Here is a 21,365-nt window from a genome sequence, read left to right on the forward strand (position 1 = left end):
ACGCACCCCCACCCCTTATACTTCATCAGCTATTTTGTTTTACTGTCCAGAAATCTGGCACACTCTCAGAGCTCACAATCTAACTCTGGGTCTTAACCTACTTAACCTTGCTTCAGACTGAAAACTGTTTTATGTTAGAAGTAATCACCCCTTGAACTGAGTTGCCAACAGCCACGCTTACAACAGAAGCATATTAAAAGGTCTATTTTAAATTTCTACCGAGTAGAAATAACAGTACTGTCATAAAATGCAGCAATACACTGGGAGAGGACTCTGGCCTCAGTACAGAGATAAAAACTAGTTAACTCTGCACTTGGAGGAAGAGTAAAAATGAAAAAGAGCAAATACCATCTCAAAGTTCATTACAAACAAGTAACACAATACTTACTCCATGCCTTGTGCAGTTTGCCGTGCAATATCAATGAGTTTGATCATCTCAAATTTGGTCTCAATGATGTGTAGATGGTGATACAAGCTGGAACCTTCGCACCACTGTGTGACAATAGCCAGCTGTGGCTTTGTTGAATAACCCATGAAGAGCAGGATATTCACATGTCTTGTTTTCCTGTAGGAGAAAACTCACTGAAAAAAATCAATGACAAACTTGAACTGAACTATCTAAATCAGGGGTGGCTAACCTCCAGAATGTACGCTACAAGTGGCAAGGGCAGCCTCTATGTGGCACAGAGCAGGGGAGGCAGGGAGCAGAAAGCAGTGGCAGATCAGGCAGGAAGGAGGCAGGGCAGCAGATAGGGCAGGAGAAAGGGATTAAGAGTGGCACTTGGGAAGGATGTCAGGCTAGTCAGTAGCATGCCTGCCAAAAAGGCTGGCCCCCACTGATCCAAATAAGATATGGTAGCTCCCTTTAAATGCATCAGAAAACAAACACAAGTATATAGTTCTCTAGGTTGCTTTCATTGTATAAGTCACTATTCAGATTTATGTCTAGAAAGGAAAGTATAGTGGTGGCTAGAAAAATACGTTCCAAAAATACAAATTATTATTTCCACTTCTTTATATTTTGGAAAATAAGAACAGTGTTCCTTAATCTGTGGGTAACAACTCATAAGTGAGTCACAAACAAACTTTAAAAATGGATCAATGAATTTTAAAAATGGATTCTCCTTTTAAAGAGAAAAAAGTGGGAAATAGTGGCTTTTTCCTTGCAAGTTGTCAGGGTTCCAGCTTGCAAGGGGCTACGTGGGGCCCCCCATGCCTCACATACCCACCCCCTTCCCCACATGCTCAGGCCTGGAGTCAGTGGGTCAGGAATGAGGGGCACTAGGTTGGGACTGGCCATCGATGTTTACAAATGGGTCCTGGTCCAAAAAGGGTTGGGAACTACTGTTCTAGGCAGAAAAACAAGAATAATGATTCTGAAACAGCGTTAGATGGACTATCTAATGTCAAACTGATAATTTATATTTCCTTACCTGAGCACTCCTACTTCATTTTTGAAGGCCTGTAACTGCTGAGGTGTGGGTGCTGTAACATTCAACATTTTTACTGCCACATCACCTTTAAAAGGCAATTAAAAAAAAGATATACAGTTTAAATAGATTATTCAATGGATGTAATACAAAATAAAGCAAAAGTAAAAAATAAAATGTTTTATCCTGTAGCCTTCCCTAAAGTCATCAAGCCATTAACATGAAGAAAAAAAAAGGAGGAGCGACTCTTCCATAAAAATACAAAGGAAAGGATAATTTCTTACTTTACTAACAGATATTAACTCTAACATTTCCAAACCCCACCCCCCTCTCCCTTTCTTTGGAGTTCCTCATACAGTCAGAGATTGACACCTTAGGCTCACTGGCTTTAGAATGCATTTTTAGATGATAATTATTCATTACCACGAGCAAAAGAACAGTTTCTTAAATTTGCAGCCCCAATTTCTCGTATTTAAACTACTGCTTTGCTAAAAATAAATCAAAACATCTAAACAGCTTCCTTCATGATGCTCGAGAACACCAGTTTGCCATATTGGCAACATACCATGCCATTTTCCCTTGTAGACTGTTCCAAATGATCCAGACCCTATCCTTTGCCCAACTGTAATCTGTCCATCTGGTATCTCCCAATCGTCACTTGAGTCCCGTCGACCAAGGGTTTTCTTTAAAAAGAAAAACACAATTGTGGTAAAATTATATAAAATCACCGTGTCCTTTCCTAAAGCTTTTATATGTTCCTTTCTAAACCTGAGTGCCTCAACAGGGTGCATCATTTAAAATTTTAGTTTGAAAGCATTTCCAGAGCAAGTCAGTAATATTTGATTTATAATTTAGTCTTTACTCTTTTCCAGCTGAGTACATACTGTACCCTCAGCACAGTGGTACACCAAGTAATTTCCTACCATAGCAATTATCAAGGAATCAGATTTTGATAATAGGCACTAATAAAGTTGTAAAATTTCAAGTAATAAATGGAAATCTCAGGGATAGGAATTTCAGAGAAATAATGCTTAAATTGTGATTTTTTTTCAAATGTTATTTTCAAGGGATTAGCCTACATTAGAGATTCAGGAAGCCAATATTTGTCAAAATGATAGGACAATGTAAGCAACTTCACTGAAGGGAGATCAGATGTGCATTAACAAATGTATATATCCATAGTCTTTTGCGTGGTACCTAGCAAAACTTTTATATAAATGATTCCTTCTTCAGTCCTAGTTATTTAACACTGCCCTGTTGTTTACTGGCTTAGAGAGTGCAATTCCTTCAGTAACTATTTCTAGAATAATTTTAGATGTCCTTCATAAAAGGGAAGCTATAAGAATAAGGGCATCTTTGTAAGAGCAGGAAAACACAGCTATTCTGCTCCTTACCATTCTATTCCTATCTTCTGAAGATGAGGATGACTTCCTTTCTCTCTGTGGACCTGGGGACTTCTGTAATGCTTTCACACTGGTGAGGGACCCAGGCAATGAGGCAGGAGGTGTGGCAGACAAGCCCGTGGTTGAACCTATATTTGAGAAATTTAATAAATGAATTTTATGTAAAAGTATTAAAAAGACAGTTATATAATTTTTAAAAATATTAAGCACAGAAATTGTGTTTCAGATGCAGTATCTCCAAATATAAAATGTACATGTTCCGAGTGAGGAAATATGAACTTCTGGACTACTGTATTAAATATATGAATTAGTATTGCAGTCTTAAACATCAAGAAGCAGCAAAGTGTATAGCAAACATTTGTGTACTAGATAGCTCCCAATGGTTTGTTATTGGATTATTTGAACAACAATCTCTCTTTGGACAAATAGATGTTTTGATGTTTCCAGCTTCTTTGATAAGAAAAATAATACTTAAAACTTAACAGCCAGCTTTTCAGACTTGCTCTTGCTAACCAATAATAGCCAGGACACAACAGATTTGAATTAAAATACAACTATACATGATAGCTGGGAATGTTGGGGTTTTTTGGTTTTTTTGTTTTTTTTTTTTAACAGAGTTCCTAAGTGCCACCTAAAAATATTTGGCTGTTTCAAAGCTAGCTGCCAGTAGAGAGCACTTATTTATTACTAGCAAACTAGAGCGTAGTGGGAATTCAAAAGAAAAAGTACTATAGCTAGCCACTTACAGCTTATCATATTAACTAAAAAATAAACAATCCATTGGTCTGGTATACAGTTTGTTAACAAAATGACCCAGAAAAATAATAGGACTGTTTTAGAGCTCCAATGCTTTTTTTTTTTTTACAAAAACAATTCTTCAGACTAGATACTGGTTTTTAATATTGCATCATAATTACTAACAAGATCATACCGACACTCCCAATGTGAAGGAGGAATGCAAGTCTACCTTTTATGTTTGTGTTGCTCTGCTAATTATTGCAAATCACCACGCAAGACCCCAAGTATTTTACAGATGCTTTCTACTACAATGGGTTTTGAGGAAATGGTACAATACATGTATTCTTTCCTTCCTTGCACAGCAATTATATTCTTATTAAAGCAGATAAGTACAATTAGAAGAACCTAAAATACAAGATATAGAAAAAGCAATGCATCTTTTAGTGGGGAAAATCAGGACTGTCCAAAATTTCAGCAGCCATTTCATTTTAGAGGTGTTTTGGCCCATTTTGGCACTCAAAACACTGAATCCAAAAAAAAAAAAAAAAACCCAGAAGGCTCCAAAACATCTCCAAAATGAAATGAAACCATTTGAAATATTTTGGAAATGTTTCAGAGGTGCCCCTGGGGAATAGTCCAGCACCGCCCTGCAGCCCTCCTTCTGAAGTGCCAGGAGCATGGGGTGAGGCACGGGATGGGCCCAGGCAGGGCAGCTATAGGGGCTTCTTCCACAGCTCCCCTCACCGGAACAGAGGCAGCCACAGCTGGAGGAGCCAGGGAAGAAACCTCCATGGCTGCCATACCTGGCCCCATCCCCTGCCTGGCACCAGCACTGCACTTATCAGCTGTAGCAATGGTGATCAGGGCCTCTGAGGGCTCGTAGCAGAGCCCCTCTGTGCAGCACGGAGCAGCGGGGATCACCCCTCCTGGTTGGCACCCACATGGCAGCTGTTGCATTGCGGGTGCCGCACGGATTGGCAGGGCGTAGCATGCCATCTGGGAGCTGCGGCTGCACCCGTCCCCAGCTCCCAAACAGTGCGCAGCACCCTGGTGAGCTGTGCTGCACCTGCACCATGGGGTAGCTGCCATACAGGTGCCAGGTGGGGGGCGATCCCCACTGCCCCCACTGCGCAGGGAGGCTCTACCACGAGCCCTCAGACCCCAATAGCTGCTGCTACAGCCGCTGAGTACACGGCTTTTCTTCCTTTTTTTCCCCTTCTTTTTTAAGTGCTGGGGAATGGGGCTGCCATGGGGGCTTCTCCTGCAGCCCCCCCCCCCACCAGGGAGAGGCAGGCAGAGCCAGAGAAGCCGTGGGAGAACCTGCAGCCGCCCAGCTGTGCCTGCCTCTGCCTTGCTGATCCGAATCAGCACCGAAACAGCGTCAAAACTCTAAAACAGATTCAGCCAAATCAAAATGGAACAGTGATCCAAAACATCAAAACGAATCACTGTTCTGTGAAACAGCCACATCCGAAATCGAAATGAAACAGCTGTTTCACATAGCCCTAGGAAATATGATTCCAGAACAGGTAAAACTATTGTAGGTAATCTGTAAATATACCAAAAGCCCAGTTTTCCAATTATAGGTTGGCTATTTCACCAATACCCAACTGTAACTTGTCTAAGTCATTAGCCTGGAATTTGAAGTTACATTTCCTGATCTAAATTTAAAATGTTCCTGTTTTTTAGCCAACTCCATTGAATGAGAGCTGGGTTGCAAATACCTATTTTCCAAAAGTCTTTGGCATAATCTGGCAAGTGTTTAGTCCATAAAATGAGCAGCTCTTGGTATTCTGAAACAAAAATCTTTGAAGCAGCCAAAAAAAGTAACATTTGAAAAGCATGCGCCACCATGCAGCCACTCATATACGCAGAGGTACATTATATACAGAAAAAATATTTCATGTTATTAATAACTGGTATTTTTAGCATATAATTTTTTTCTCGTTTTAGCTAGGATTTTGGGCAATCAACAAAAAAAGACTTAGCTTCAAGCCTGAAAGACCCCCTGACTCAATGAGATATTAAAATGCACAGGTCTTGTATAGCAATATCAGTACACAAATGAATGCTGAGTACAATGGGAGTTTACACAGTACCTCAACTGGCACTATTGTCTAATCTGGTTCAGATTACTTGGAACCCCAATTTAACAGCAAATGGAACCCTCAAAACATACATATCATAACAAGTTGACACAATAAGTGATCTCTAGAAACTTAAAAGCTAACAAGATAACAATGGAAATGTTTGTAATTTGTATTTTCTCTCTCAGAGTCCTTTTTAAAAACAGAGAATATTAAACTCTGAAAATTATTAGAACACTAAACTGACTTAAACAGTCAAGGAAATTCAAAGTTAAGAATGTTACTATGTCCTTAACAGTTCACTATCCAAGACTCTCTGTTTATATAAATTACAATAAGAACTATATATAGAAACCTCAACTCTGAAATTCCTTGATTGAAAAGCTTTAAGTCAAATTTAACACATAATAGTTTCCAAATGTATAAGGGTGGAAGTGAGTATGTGTGAAAAGCACATTCAAAGCATTCCAGCCAGGCCAAGCAAGAAATTGAGGTGTTCTGATAAACTCACACACTTACATACACACAGTGTGAGGGTGAGACATAAACAGCATCTGTGGTTTTACTTATTTTGTTCTGGGTGAAAACAAGAAAGAAGAGCCCAACTACCTCTGAACACTGGGCCAGGCTCAAAATCAAACACTATTTCACTGGGGACAGAATGGAGGAGGGGACTGGGAGTCCGGGATTGGTATTTCCGAAGACAGCGCATCAACTGGTTCAAAGGGGCTGTTAGAGAGAAAGAGACGGGCAGGCAGAGACAGAAAGACAGACACACAGAAGAAATGAAAGAAGTCATGGGAAATAACTAGGATGCTTTGACTCCTATCACAGACTGATTTTTGGACTTCGAAGAAAAAATATTTATTAAAATGTTCTTTAAAAAAATGGGTTTTGACATTGTCCTCAGATGCCAAGCACACAGCTTACGACAAAAGTTAAAACTGACATGATAATACAACATTCAAACACTAGACAAAAATGGCCAAAATTGTGAAAAACCACACCTTACCAAAACATACAAGATAGTAAAATCTGGCAAGTTCTTAATCAGTTACATTTACGTATTTAAAAGAGAGGGGAAAAAATATGTTTATATATAGTATAACAAACTGTAACTCCTCCTAACACAAAGCATTAGCCAGCCACCACCTTTCTGGTTAACAGATACAGATGGCAGATTTAAGAATGCCAATGGCTTAAGGTGTAAGACCCTGAAGAGTGCAGTAGAATGCACCAGCATAACTAAGACTTCACTGAGAGGTGAAGCAAGTCATAGTTAACAGAAGACAACACGCTGGTTGACTATTTGGATCTAGATAAATAGTCATATGCCTGTCCTCTTAGGGAACAGCTTTGTCATTTTCAAGTGACTAAATACAACAAAGACAGACCCTGTACCCTGACAACAAGCACTTAAGAGTTCTTCTTGCAGAAAGCAGATGTTGCAGGCCATGTGTGACATGTACAGAACAATAAGACAACCTTCTGTCATGAGTTTTGCTGTAACTGGAAGTTAAGGCCGTCTACACTGTCTACAACAGTGCTACTGAGGGGCCTACAAAAGACATGGCTTTAATCTGAGGTCCTAATTACTTGTTTCCAAGGTTAGCAAAGGCATGCAGTAGAGCAAAGCAGCATCTTCAGCAAGGGGCAGAGGGGGAGAAGAACTGGAGTATCTTATGCCATTTAGACTAGAGGATGCAGCAATTAACATGGCCAGTTCACAAACCATGTTGACAAGCTTCAAAGGAAGCCTCTGTTGACTCCTTAGGTGGAAGGATAGTGACTGGCATAAAGGGCATTGTGTGCACAGTGTGAAGTTAAGGAGCATGAGTGTGCATGTGTGTATAGGGACATTTCCCCAGGACTCCATCAAGATGAGAGGGATACCCTTCCTCCTCTTGATGCAATTAAAACCTTTCCTCCTTCTGTCTCCCCCACTCCCAGAATGACTGGTGAATGACAAATCTTTATCAGACAGATGCTAAACATCATGGACAAGCAAGTATAAATATATTGGTTGCTTTGTTGACATCTCCCTCTCTCTGTTTTGCAGAAATAAGTAGTACAAAAGGGAGGGGCAAAGCAATCATATAATTATATTTAGTAACAGAGAATTCTTTAAAATTACTTACCTCCCTCTCCTCGTAACCCCTGGTCTCTAATCAAGTCCTACAAACAAAAGCACAAATATGTATAACAAATACAAATATTTCAAAGTAGTGCCACCCTAGAAGCTACAATTAAGATTGCAGTCCCATCCACCACCGTACCAGGTATTGTCCAAAGAGTAAGACAGTCACCACCGTGATAATCTTACAATCTAATAATTATAATACAGAAAAAAAAATACACAGACAAAACCTATTTACTTTAAAACAGTGAATCCCAATGCTAACTTGAGATATGGGCTAGTTAAAAGACATGTTTACTTGAAGGTATTGATTTAAACTTCCAATTAAGTCAATATGCAAGGGGAAATATTGAACCAGAACTGGTAATCATTTTCCCAGTTAGTTGTCTGCAATATAATATGGTTATGACTGTCATACAGGATGATGGGACATGACTTCCTTATGTTGGAGAAATGGACTAAAATAACCTCTGTTTTTTACTTCTAGAAAGGTTCCTGATTTCTGCACCAAATTAATTCAGTTCTTTTTAAAGTTGTTCATTAATTTTAATAGGTTATTTTAGCTTATAATACAGTATTCACTGAGTACATCTGCTACAAAATATCCAGAGACTAACAACCTAAAAATGCAATTTTACAACTAGTAATAGACTTAAAAAAGCAATTTTCTAAATGGAGAAAAAAAAAAAAAAATCAAGCTTGTTCCCTTCACAGGTCAGTTTTCATCAGTGTGTTTTAAATCTGGAGGCATGGTGACCCAGGAAATACTAACTTTGCTTATGATTCAAGTAAGAAGTAAAAAAAGATTTTGCACATCTGAATATCTATGTAGACCTTAAGACCATGTAAAGTGACAACTCAGTAATTTTCAGACTGCAGACTCAAAACTAGAATACGCATATGGGGAAGGGAGCTATTAAAAAAAAAAAAAAAAAAATCAAGATTCAGGCAGGTACTGTGTTTATCTGAATCTAAAATGTCCCTGAGTTTAAGACAACCCCCAACAATTAGATCCTATACATGTAAAATTTATAAATGTGTTATCATTCTCCATGTATAGAATCTAATTACTGGAGGGTCATCTTTAATTCATCTTTCCCACTGCTGAAGAGGGGCATGTAGTAGGAATGTAGGTGGTGTGAGGAGGTCAAGCAGCTTGCCCCCCTGCTTGTGCCTGTTCCCCCACTATCCCTCAGCCTCTGCTCTCCCCGCACTCTCTCTCCAGCCGCTGCTCCCCTCATTCCCCCCTCCCCTTATCTTTGCTCCACACAATAGGTTCTGAGCACAACCCCAGTCCAGCTCATGTAGCAGCCATATGGGCTACGCACTACTGCTGTGGGGCCAGGCTCAGTGCCCAGGCTACAATGTGTACAGAGCCTGCCAGCACGTAGCAAAAGCAAGGGGGGAGAAGTGGGGAGGCAGAGGGCAGGCAGGGGAGAAAAGGCTGCATGGAGTGTGTGGAGGGGTGGAAGGTGGGGAGAAAAGGCTGCAACGGGGAGGTTGCAGGGTGCAGAAGCAGCAGGGAATGGAAAAGGGAGACAGCAGCTGTAGCAACCCTGGATGGAGACTGGAGCCAGAGCCAAAGCAGCTGCTTGCCCCTCCCACTGCTGTCATATGTGATTTTAAGATGAGGGTCTTTCCCCACCATGTTAAATGGGAGGGGAGAAGGGAGGTCCTCATCTTAGAATCAAGTAAATATGGTATTTACAACTGGGGGGGGGTAGCAGTGCGAACAATAGTTTGTAGAGGGTTGGCCAAGATCAATTAGAAATAAGCACAATCTTATGTCCTCCATTTTCATGGGTATTAAAATTCAGTCTTCAAAAATATCAAAAACTATATGGAAAAAAAAAATCAAGACATTCATTGTAGCAATTTATTGGAGGCTCAGAAAGCAAGTCAAGGATGACATATTCAAACACCAGCATCTAATAAATCATCTTTTCTGTTAAAAGTAATATAAGGATTCACAGATAAGCAGTACTTTTAATCCTTGGCATGCTTTGAAAAAGTTGTCACTATTTTGCTTTGTCTTTTCAGGTTCATAACACTCAGGTGCACATAGCAACAATAGCTTGGGGACTGAATTTAAAAATGACTAATCGTTTGTAGCATCCTGCTTGTTTGCAGAAGTGAGGATATGGCTGTCAAAAAAGGGTTTTTGTTATTTGAAACAGGTTGTTTGATTTTCCCCACATCTCTAGACTACCAACATTTCCTCTCCTGTTATCTAAAATTTATGAACTCTTACGTAGATCAGCATGTATTTATTTAAAAAAAGTAACAGTTGTGTGTTTATGCTAAAAATTATACGCAGGCACGAGTTAGGCAAGCTGATAAGGCTTCACTATTTCAATCCATTTTTATTGATACTTACATCTATATTGACAGGCTCTATTGTATTGATGTGCACATTGGGTGCTGAAGAAGAGCGGTCCCGTTGCCCAAACTGATTCCGATGATCTTCTTCTGCTGGTCGGAAGGGCTGTGGGATTGGAATGGATTTTGAAGGAGAAGGACTAGGGAGAATTGGTGGTCTGAGAAACAAAGTCAAGGAAAAAGAGGATTTAGGTCTACAAATGCCTTCAAATACTGTATAGTGGGTGTGGCAAATCCTTTTCTTTTTAACTATGGTAAGCAAAAAACACCAGTAAGCCAGTATATAAAAGACCCACTTAAAAACAATTTATATTTAATAGTCTAGGAGTTGCTAGGATTAATTGCAACTAATTTCTGTTTTATTAAACTACCCAACTACAAAACGGTAAAACAGTGTTCCAGGGTTTAACAGTAAACACATTTGTATGACCCTAGCCACACGTTGTTTCCCTTGATGCTGGGAATTAATGGGGCCAAATATGCAGTGCAGACAATGGGATGATGCTCTGAAGCTTCTTACACACTAAGGAGTTAATGCTATATCCTATCTTTATGACAACGTACTACATCTGTACCCAACATTTAAACACACTTTACCAATTAAAGTACACATGATGAGAGAATTGGACTAAAAAAACCCCTAAAAAACCGGTCAGCAGAGTTATCAGATAACACTGATAACAGGAATCACTTGCATCAAACTTAATAAGCAAACATTCTTTCAACATCTATCTTTGGCAAATCACTTTGATCAGTGGAATATTTTGAACATTACTTGTAAATATTACAGTCATTCACTAGGAGAATCTGAAAGTTACATTTCACAATATTTAAATCACTTTTTGAAAGAACACAGGTGTTAGGGGGTCACAAAAATGCAGATAAAGCTCAACCTTCGATTTTTAGTGTCTCAAATTATTTAGTAAATAAAGCATATAAACATGCCTCTTGTTTACCAGTAAACAAAGGCAAGATATCTTGATATTTTGGTTCAGTACAATAAGTCAGCTTTGTCTTATATTCAGTTCAAAGTCAGGTATTGTTGTGTCTACTGGTCAGATTTAATCGAGTTACAGCAAAAGATCAATAAGAAAAGCTTCCCCCCACCCCCAAAGGAAAGTATATCTGAGAGCAAATAGTAAGACCATTAGAACTTATTGCAAACAGCTCTTCTCATAATAAAAGAATCCCCTAGTCTTCAGACTGACTGATGGGCTACTGCATTCACAGAAGTTAGGACAGGGAAGAGAGATAAAAGCAGAGGCAAAAGACATAACAGCATATAGCACTTATAATATTCTACCATACTCTCCCTCAAATAAGTGATCTAATTTTCTTCACAGCTCTTTAGAGACAACAGCATTTCTAATGAGGATTTTTTTTTTCTTTTCAACCAAGTATATCTTAACATCTGCCCTTAGGAGACAGGCAGACATATCGCCCTTTTCACTGGGGATTTTACATATTTTAGCATAGACCATGGAAACAGGGAAGTCCTGCCAACTTGACCTTCTACACTCCCTCATCCTACTGGTCAAAGCTACCTACCAATTTTTTTTCCAAGAGAGGGGAAAAAAGGAGAAATTAGCCACGAGTTCAATTAGCAGGGCTAATAATACGTCCCTTAAAACAGTATTTAGATCAAAACAGGACTACATCTTCCAACAAGTGGTAGAACTTGACTGTTTAAAATTCTGGCCAATGTGGAATAAGAGAACATGGAATAACCCCAATTAGGATGCTACAGAGCCAAAAATCACTAATAGATAAAACTCAGTGTTTTTTATTATTTCCCAGAGTTCTTTAATCTAGGCAGTTTAGAACATCAGGAATCTGGAGTTCTAGGAGACAACAGCTGGAACTTACTCCCATAATGGAAATTGCTTCCCTTTAACAGAATACATATGTGCGCCAGAATCTTTTCTATTAAGTGTATCTACTGAGCGTACATGTTCTGAGGCCCTCACATTCTTTTTTTTTTGAGGAAGTGAGAAAGCTACTATCCACATCATGAAACAGACAGTACATGGATCAAGATGCAGGACGAGATTGTAGTACTGCCATGTACTGAAAGATGGGAATATCAGAAGCTGGACAGAGATTTAAGGTTTAAGTACCACAGCTGTCTTAGTCCAGTACTATCACTATGTTGGCTGAGTCCTACTCGAGCTCTTGGCATTACTGGAATCAAAGGAAGTACAAAATGAAGACCTAAGGATCATGAAATTAGGAATGAACCTGAAGCTGACCCTGAGCTTTAACCCTCTTTTGGAGCACATAAACAGCATTTTCCTGTTTCCTATGGTGGCAGAAAAGTCCACAGTGAAGAAACCTCACTTGAGGAATGCTGTTAAAATAATCATTTATAGACCACTCAGTCACCCAAGTTGATCTGCCAATACACTCCATACATTTAGTAGACTAACTGCTGTGCATCTGCCAAGAAATGACTTTGAGAGGTTCCAGTCATGTGGCCTCTTGATCTAAAACAAACAGATCTTGCTCTGCTATCATTGTCATTGACTTCACTTTTCTAGTTAAACGATGATGAATATCACTGGCCTGGAGGAAGACTGGACAACCACTCTCAGTAAGTAAAGCCTAAACTCTAGAGTATTCACATGTAATTTCACTTGAGGAATCATAAATCTTCCACTTGTAAATTGTTTAGGCAGACTCCGTACACAAAAGGCGGAGGCATTCATCACTAAAATTTTGGATGGAAGCAGACACAGGCTGTCAATGGCCCCAACAAAGATAACAGGACAACAGGTGACAGAATGTGAACTAGCACATCCAACTGAAATTTGGCTGACTGATATACAGATTTCAACCACGCTTGCATAGGAAAATAGAAAGAAGTCTGAACCAAAGTCACAAAAATATAAGACAGCATGTGACCTACCTACCAGTGACAATCTTTTAACAGCATTCTCAGATAAGCCTATAGATGGGTGCTAAAATGGCCTGAAATATTTCTACTAATAGATAAGCAAGTGTGCTTACGGTTCCTATGTTTCTGTGCTGAAATTAGTATCAACTTATCTTTGTTTATTTTCAGATGTAGTCTGCTGAATGAAAGATCATTTCTAGAGTAATTTCCTGCAAGTGAGGCTATTATTCAGGTATAGGAATACTTAAGACTCCCAGCTTCGTGGAAGTGCCATGACTGACGTAGTCTGGAAATTCCAAATCCAGTTGAGAGGACAAACATTATATACTCAGTAACAGAAAAGGCCAACTCAGAAACTGAGATGCCTTCTGTGGATGAGGTAGACTACAATACAGAAATTAGCACCCTGGAGATGAAGAGAAGTCTACAAGCTTTCAAATCCAAGGACAAGATGACAGAAGCACAAAGACACCATCCTGAACTCGATCTTGCTGACAGAGGTGTTGTTTCGTCTCAAGTCCAAAATAGATTTTCTTTCTTTCATAAAATAATCCCAAAGGGAAAGTTTATGATAAAAAAGAAAGCTATACAATGCTTGAGTTACTTAGATGTAGACAGGGACTTACATTTTCCCCCTTGAAACTCTGACACCTCCTAGGCAGTTCCATCCTTGTATACTGAGAATAGAATTATTGTTACTGATGTTGTGGTTTATGCTGCTTCTGTCTAAAAGCCATGTTATAGACCTGTTTATGTTGCATGCAAGTCCTTGAGGGAATGTCCTGCCTCATCTGTTTTCAAGTTGAAGAGCTCACAAGACCACTTTGAAAAGGGAGAGCATCTCTGGTACTTGGACCTCTTTAGGGATCCCTGAAGAGCGAAACTACAGTAGTTTCCTCCACGCAATGGCTGTCACCATTTGCTGCATCAATGGTCACCAGAAGAGATTTGAGATACGACTTGTCCCTCCACTTCTCCCTTTTGCCCATTTGAAAATTTAGAAAGCAAGGGTCTGGTAGCAACAGTTTGATTTCTTTGAAGTTGGGGGGAGGGAGTGGAGAGCGGGGGGCAGGGAAATCAGACCACGGCAGGACCCAAGTCTTCTATTTATAGGTGAAGAAAATATCGACAAAAGTTAATCCAGGACAAAATGATTATCATCTCACTCAATGAGAGCTCATCCCTTCTCAGAAGGTCTAGGAATCTCTGGTTATCCAAAATGTGAACAGGTGACCCAAACACTATTGATTTTATCTAGAGACATCTGTGCAGGGACTGAATGACTCTTGGTCCATGACGCCTCATCCAAGACTAGTAACTTCTGGTGTCAGCAAAATTAATTAAGCTAACAAGTAAACACATTCTTCTGTGATGGGGAAGAAAGGAATGGCCATGTGCTGGGATAGCGAAGCAGTTGTTTACAGGAATCCCCACAGAGCTGAATAAAGCCAGCAGTGCTTGTATCCACAGTGGGGCTGATGGTTCACAAGGACAAACAGTGTCACTATCTCTGCCTGAACTCCTGTGCTTCCAATAAGAAGAATCTTTTCTGGAGTGAACAGACTGAAACCCTTCCCACTGATATAGCTAATGAAGCTCTCTTAGTACCCTCAGAACAGTGAATGAAAAAGAACAGTCTTCATGAAAAGATGCAATTCATGTGAATATGCTTGGAAGACCAAGTAAATGAGTTTTCAACAATACCCTCACAGTAGGAATTTCCTTGAAGTTGATTATACTGTCTGGTAGCTGCTAGACTAAGTCTGGGATAGTATGCTGTAAGGGAGACCAAATTGGAGAGACAGGGATTTGATATGGAAAAGACAGAGGATTTGTGAAATCCCTCCTTAGCATCTGATGAAGTCAGCTGCCACTTTCAAAAGCTTATGCATCTCTGATTTAGTCTATAAAAGATGCAAACCTATCCCGTCTTCTGCTCAACTGTGGACTAACACAGCTAATTATCTCTGGGAAATTCAGGAAGACATTGTTAATAGTATGCAAGCTACTAGCAATGATGTTAGGTTGTAACGCACGTATGTAACCTGCATTTTGTAAAGGAGCACTGAAAACACTCCTGAAAGGATTACAGGTTTTTTTGTGCTGAATGCAGCATTACTGGACCAGTGAGAAGATCGGAAGGAGTGATGGCCTATACACAGGGGTGGCCAAGCTGCAGCTCCGAAGGCACATGTGTCTCTTCAGAAATTAATATGCATCTCCTTGAATCTTTGCACAAGCACACAGTGACCAGCTTTCATTTGGAAATATACTTCCATTTGGAAACTGGCCATTGTGTGCTTGTGCAAAGATTCAAGGAGACGCATATTAACTTCTGAAGAGCCACAGGTTGGCTACCCCTGGGGGTTTAGGGAGGATTCCCTGAATACTCTAACTGCATGTACCACCCATCCTTGTTCACATCTGTACTGGACAATATTTATTCTGGACCCCACAAAAAGCACAGCAATCCCCTCCGATGAAAACACAAGCCAATTTAGCACATCCACTAAACACTCCTGAGGGACTATCCAGTTAAACTGTAACCTCTGACTGGGCAGGGGAGAGGATAGGAGAAAACCAAGGAAAAGGGACGATCCATTTGTCTTTTGGAGTGAAACCTGGTCTATGCCCAAGGTTCAGTTCTGCAGCACAGGTCCAAAGGGCTACTGCATGCATAGACTGATGACAGGGAAGGAAGTAGCAAGTGGTAGAAACTGTCAAATTCAAGGATCCAAGCACAGCTGCTACAAAAAGCAGTTTTCTGTGGTACAAATGCAGCAGACGGGCTGTGATGCACTTCCAGGACTTACAAAGGACTCCAACTGCCAAAATTGTGAGCAAGTATCTCTCGTCTCTGGCTTTCATAAGAATAGGTAATACTCAGTCTCCATGCTAGACAGCTATTTCTGTAACTGAGGGGAAGTTCTTCTGAGGTACATTTGCAAGATTATGCCATCTTATCCCACACAGTGTTCCCCCCTCCGGTCTTCTACTGTGGGAGCATTTAAAAATCAAATCATGAATAAAATATTCATAGCCTACCTGTCACATGCCTGACACATCCCTACCTCCTAAATACATTAATTTAGCTACTATAAAACTGTCCTTGCCCATGAAAAACAGACTCTATTACTGCAATGTATTTGTGCTAGCAGAGACAGAGACATCCTATCTTGATTTTTACTTTGAGATCAATGAGCAGGACCTCCTGTTAAAAAGCTATGGTTCAATTTCTAAAGAAAGGAGAGTATGCCAAAGCCATACCACACACAACCCAAGATTTCATCTTTAGTGAATAGTGCCAAATTGCAAGGCTCCCACTGCCTTCAAGTGTTACAAGTTTGAGTCCATCAGGATTATAAAGGCAACTGAGATAAATGCATGTAAATGCCAATTAATGATTCACAGATTTTATAAAAGCACAACTCCCACTCACTCCTTACACAATGTCTTTAGATATCTAGAAGCTGGTAACAATTTTTTTAAGTTAATCATCTTCTGAAGTCAACTCTCCTTACAAATACTGAAGGCATTCAAGTTTTAACATGAATGATCCACATGTCATTTAATGTACCAACAGGATTTTTCAAGTGTTTAAGACCATGTCTATCTGGAAAGTTTTTTCTCTCTCTTTTTTTTTTAAATTTAGGGGGTTTTACTTCTCCTTCTGCTCATCCAGATAAAATTAACTGAACTGAAAAAGGGGCATCTACACTGCTTTATCAAAAGTGACTTGATCCATCCCCCTTGTAAATCAGAACATCCATGCCACTGAGATTTTTTAAAATCATACAACTTTCTGCACAGGTACCCCTGGGAAAAATGTTTCACTGCTGGCTCAATGCATTAAAGGCTGTTTATCAGGGTTGGCAGATAAATATATCAAGATCTACTGGAATTTTAAGACTTGGGTCAAAATTGGGTCAAACTCCCATGATTTCTTTCACTTTGGCCCAAAAATATACCTTCTTTTTTTAAAAGCCAGAATTCACTGTCAAGTTGTCTTAGTTTCAAACAAATTTCCAAAGCATCACCAAGCAACTTGGAGAGAGTATCATTAATACAAGCAGGGTATTCCAGATGTATTGGCGCGCAAGCAGGAGCTGGGGAGGATGGAAGACTGTCACTCTTAACTGCTGTGATGATACAAGGATCTTGCTAGAAGAGGAGCGGCTACTTCTGTGGCTATTTTTGCACTGCATTTTCACAGGCCTGTAGTATTTGTTGGAGCTCTACTTCCAGTCCTGAACAACCTGCAACAACTGTTAAGGACAATGTTGCACACCTGCAGTGACCAGCAAAGATGGCAGACAGCTACTTCCATGGAAAATCAATACAAAAATTCAATATGGAGTTGTAGTACAGGAGTGTCTCACCTCAGTGTACAGAAGAAGAATGTATCCACTACCACCAGAATCACTACTTCTAGTAGTACTGGCCTGTAGTTGATCAGCCTGGTATTAGTAATCAGGTACAAGAGTTGTTTTCATGAAAGTCTGCACTGCTGTTTAGACTTGGATCGAAGTTTGCCAATACCAGGAAGTTAGTGACATCTTTGAATGCTGGAGCTATTAGGAGAACCCACACACTTCTTATCTGTCTACCAGCGAGCTTGTGATTTATCAACACAAAGAGATAATGCTCGATAGTCATGGGGGGCCTGGTGAAAAACTGTGAAAGGATAACATTTACATGGGGAGGTGTGGAAAGGTCCATCATGACATAAATAAAGCTTCCAGTGAGCAACCTACAAAAAAGTAAGGGGGGAGGCCATACATATACACAGTAAAAAAGAAAAGAAAAGAAAAAGAAACACACCCCCACACAACTTTTTGCTCCCAAAATAAATGCAGATAAAAATATTGTGGTGATTCCAGTTGTTATGTAAGGCTAGGCATGCAGTATTTGCTTTCTTCACTTACAAAGCCTTTCTCTGAGTAGCTGCAGAATGACAAGGGAGTACATTTTTCAAAGGTTATATGGGAGGCAAAAGAGTCTGAAGACCAGGCAGGAGAATTCTGTAAGGTATCTGCCTCATAATATAGATGCTTGCTGTGTTTTACAAATATCTGAAAAATAAACAAAAGCCTCAAAGAATGGGGGAGAGAAGTAGAAAGACTTTTGGAATATTGGCTGCTTGCAGCCACTAAAACACAGAAGTTGATTGAATTAGCTATTAGATAAAAATGCCAAAAAACCCCACTGAAGCACCCAATCTATACAAGTCCAGCAAAGCACAGTTTTTTAGGGTTTTTTGATTGTTTTTTTAATGTCTGCAAGTAGCTATTATAAATAGCCAGAGGGGATGCTTCTAATGTGCTTCAGGGCCAAAGAAGTAAGTTCAAGGAAGCTCATTTTAATAATAGGGATAGGAGGGAAAAATGAATGTAATCAAGGAACAAATACAATGCATTGTTTACTGTGAATTTAATTTTATTGGGAATGGCCATCCTCTGTGTGAACTGTACTTTAATAAAAACTAAGTATTTAGCACATAACAAGACAGTGCAAACTTAAAAAGAACTAAAACAGTGCAGAAACAGCTAAAACGTAGAGTGAACACATGCTAGTGGCAAACGGGGTCTCAAAAATGTGAAAAGAAAGTAGAATCAAGAGAATATTCCCTTGTCTTGGGGATGGATGCAGAGACCTACCTGTACCTTGCAGTTGGGGAAAAAGAAAGACACCAAAACAAGATTAAGTTAGGGAGTTAAGTATGAGTGCAGTACAACAACTTTCTCTAGTAAACTTGTCCAATTCTGCATCATCACCAACATACTTTCCTTTATGTCCCTTTCTCTGTCCAATCAGTCCATGCTGAGATGTTTTCAAGGAAGTGCACGTGCCCTAACCTCCTCTCTCTCATGCTTGTCCTACAGCATGAATCCTTCCTTTCATTCTTCTGGGTTTTTTGCAATCTGCTGGAACCGATTTATGAGGTGAGTAAACTTCTTCCTTTGGCTTCTTCTTCTTTCAGGGTTTGGCAAGATAGCTGCTAGCATCCCTTTCCACGTGTGCTGTGCCATGCCAAGTACTAAGAGAACACAAAAGCCACAGAAGTAATTACCATATCATTATACTAGCCACTGTACTATGGATGATAAAGTGTTATTTCTCTAAACGTTTTCAGTTTTGGAATTCTATCCTATTCTGCTCTTCCCAACCTTGGGCCATTCAAAACTATTAAACTGTGTGGGTGTCTTCAGGGTGCAGGCACATAACACTATCTACACTCCTGCAACTTGCCTACACTTATGTATACCTCTCTGAGTTGCAGCCCAAAAAGGCTGAAAAGGGTTTTGCCTCTGAAAGGGACAACCAGGAAGATATGGAACACTTATTTAACTAGGGCAACGGCTCAAACTACTGCTATAGTTGAAAAGAAACATTACTGACAGGGCTACCCCCAGCATTGTAACTGCCTTGTAGTGTACATGCTAAACTAAACTGCTACTGTGGCTTAAATTCATTTATAGTATTGGCTGATCAGGACAAAATATAACGCAGAGGATTTCACAGCTGTGATGCACATCCTGTGTTGTGTTTAACAATGCAAGGTACTGCAACAAAAGAGTGCTTGGTGGGAAACTAGACATTTTTTATATCTGGTGCATCTGCAAATGCCCAAGAATCTCTACAGCATGAGACTCCTAGAAGCTCTTTAACTTCAAGTGACCAACTCTCCTCATTTAAAACTTCACATGTATGAAAATCCTACTTCTATAAAGGTCAAGGCAATAATTTAATGGAAATCTAATTAATAATGTACTAATATGGGGCGGTCAAACTGGCAGTCTGAGTACTGCCTGTGAGGGGTTAAATGCAAAGCACACCAACTCCAGGCCCAGGCACCACTCTTATTAGTCCCTTACTGTTGTTACTGGGGGTCTCCAGGCTCCCCCTCCTTCTTCCAGTTTCCACTTCCTGCCCTCGGGTGCAGCACAGTGCAGGTGAGGAAGTGTGGGGGTAGGGAAAAAAAGACATGCAGCCCCCAGCAGCTCAGAAGTTGAAGAGCTCTGTACTAACTCATTCCTCACTTTTTTCTTTCACTAAAAAGGAACAACCTTGGATGCAGTGTTTGCAAGTGACAGAGGGCAGGTACCAGGGGGTACAGGCACTGGGGAAGGAAAGGGGGGAAGCAGCTGGCAAGGGGCAGGAGTCATGTCACTTGACTCCCCTTCAGCCTACCCCCTTTTTGCTGCTTGCCCTGCTGCAATGGTAGGAGGAACAAATTTAAGACAACCCCCCAGTAATTAGATTTTAGACATGGAAAATGTATAATTTTTCCATGTCTAGGATCTAGTTATTGGGGGGTTATCTTAAATTCCAAGACATGTTTCATTTGGGTAAATACGGTAATATGACAGATAGACACATCCATCACCTGCTTTAGCAATATCCATATAAACATAAAGGCAAACAGCCAGAATCTGGAACATTTGCAAATCTACCTAAATAGGTACAAATGGGGCCAACAATAGTATTATAACATTTAAATACTTACTGAATGATGTCCCCTCTGTAGTGTGGTCAGTTTAGCTCTAGAGCTGAGTCTCCAGAACATCTCTGATTGGGTCTCCCATCATTTACTGAGCTGGATCCATCCTGAAGAGGTCCTTGACTATCACGGGGAACTTCCTCTTGGTAAGAGTCCTTGGGTAGTTTCCACTGGTGTCTGCTTCACTGAGGGCTGTTGCCAAACCGCCAACCAATGCAAGGATTCTGTGGTGGCCTCTTCACAAATGGCCAGGCCAGTTCATCACAGTATAGCATTGTTGGAAGTACATAGTACATGTGTTGGCAGCATTACCAGAGTCCTTGTCATCTTTGGCATTTTTAGTAATTCTGTATCAGCTTCTTGGCTTTCATGCAGCACTGGCACATGTCCCAGAAGAACCCCATCTCCTGCATTTTCTCTGCTAGCTGCTTGGTAGTGCTTGGCATTTTGCTGACTACTAGAAAGATGACAATAAACAAGCTCCTCTCCCCATAAGTCTAGGAAGACTCCGACAGGAAAATACAAGTACATAGGGCATAGGGACAGTTGTGGGCTCGAGGCTTAAGATTTTACCATAAAATGGAGTCACGATAGATGCAAACTGAGTGTTCACCAGAATTTAAACAAAGGGGGACACCCATTCAAGAGGATCCCAAAGCACAAGTAATCAGGGAGACCCTTCTAAATGTGCAGCAATGTGTTTGTGGGATAATAATGGGCAGACTGCCTGAAGTAATATACGTAATCTGAAATAGGAATACGTCCATATAAACCTTGTAGCATTATTGATATAACTT

General features: G+C 40.2%; 1 protein-coding gene across 2 annotated transcripts in view; it reads right to left on the bottom strand.

Annotated features, from left to right (window-relative positions):
* The window catches only part of BRAF (B-Raf proto-oncogene, serine/threonine kinase), a 148,050-nt gene that overhangs the window by 30,566 nt on the left and 96,119 nt on the right, over positions 1-21,365 (bottom strand). For both annotated transcript variants that reach the window (XM_019515423.1, XM_019515424.1), the window contains exons 8-13: positions 10,173-10,332; positions 7,797-7,833; positions 2,825-2,961; positions 1,996-2,113; positions 1,434-1,518; positions 389-565 (exon numbers count right to left, since the gene is read on the bottom strand). In XM_019515423.1, coding sequence (XP_019370968.1) covers positions 389-565; positions 1,434-1,518; positions 1,996-2,113; positions 2,825-2,961; positions 7,797-7,833; positions 10,173-10,332 — 714 coding nt within the window. The remainder of the gene's footprint in view (positions 1-388; positions 566-1,433; positions 1,519-1,995; positions 2,114-2,824; positions 2,962-7,796; positions 7,834-10,172; positions 10,333-21,365) is intronic.

The sequence above is a fragment of the Gavialis gangeticus genome, unplaced genomic scaffold (genome assembly GCF_001723915.1).
Source record: "Gavialis gangeticus isolate Ggan-Ray unplaced genomic scaffold, GavGan_comp1, whole genome shotgun sequence".
Lineage (NCBI taxonomy): Eukaryota > Metazoa > Chordata > Crocodylia > Gavialidae > Gavialis > Gavialis gangeticus.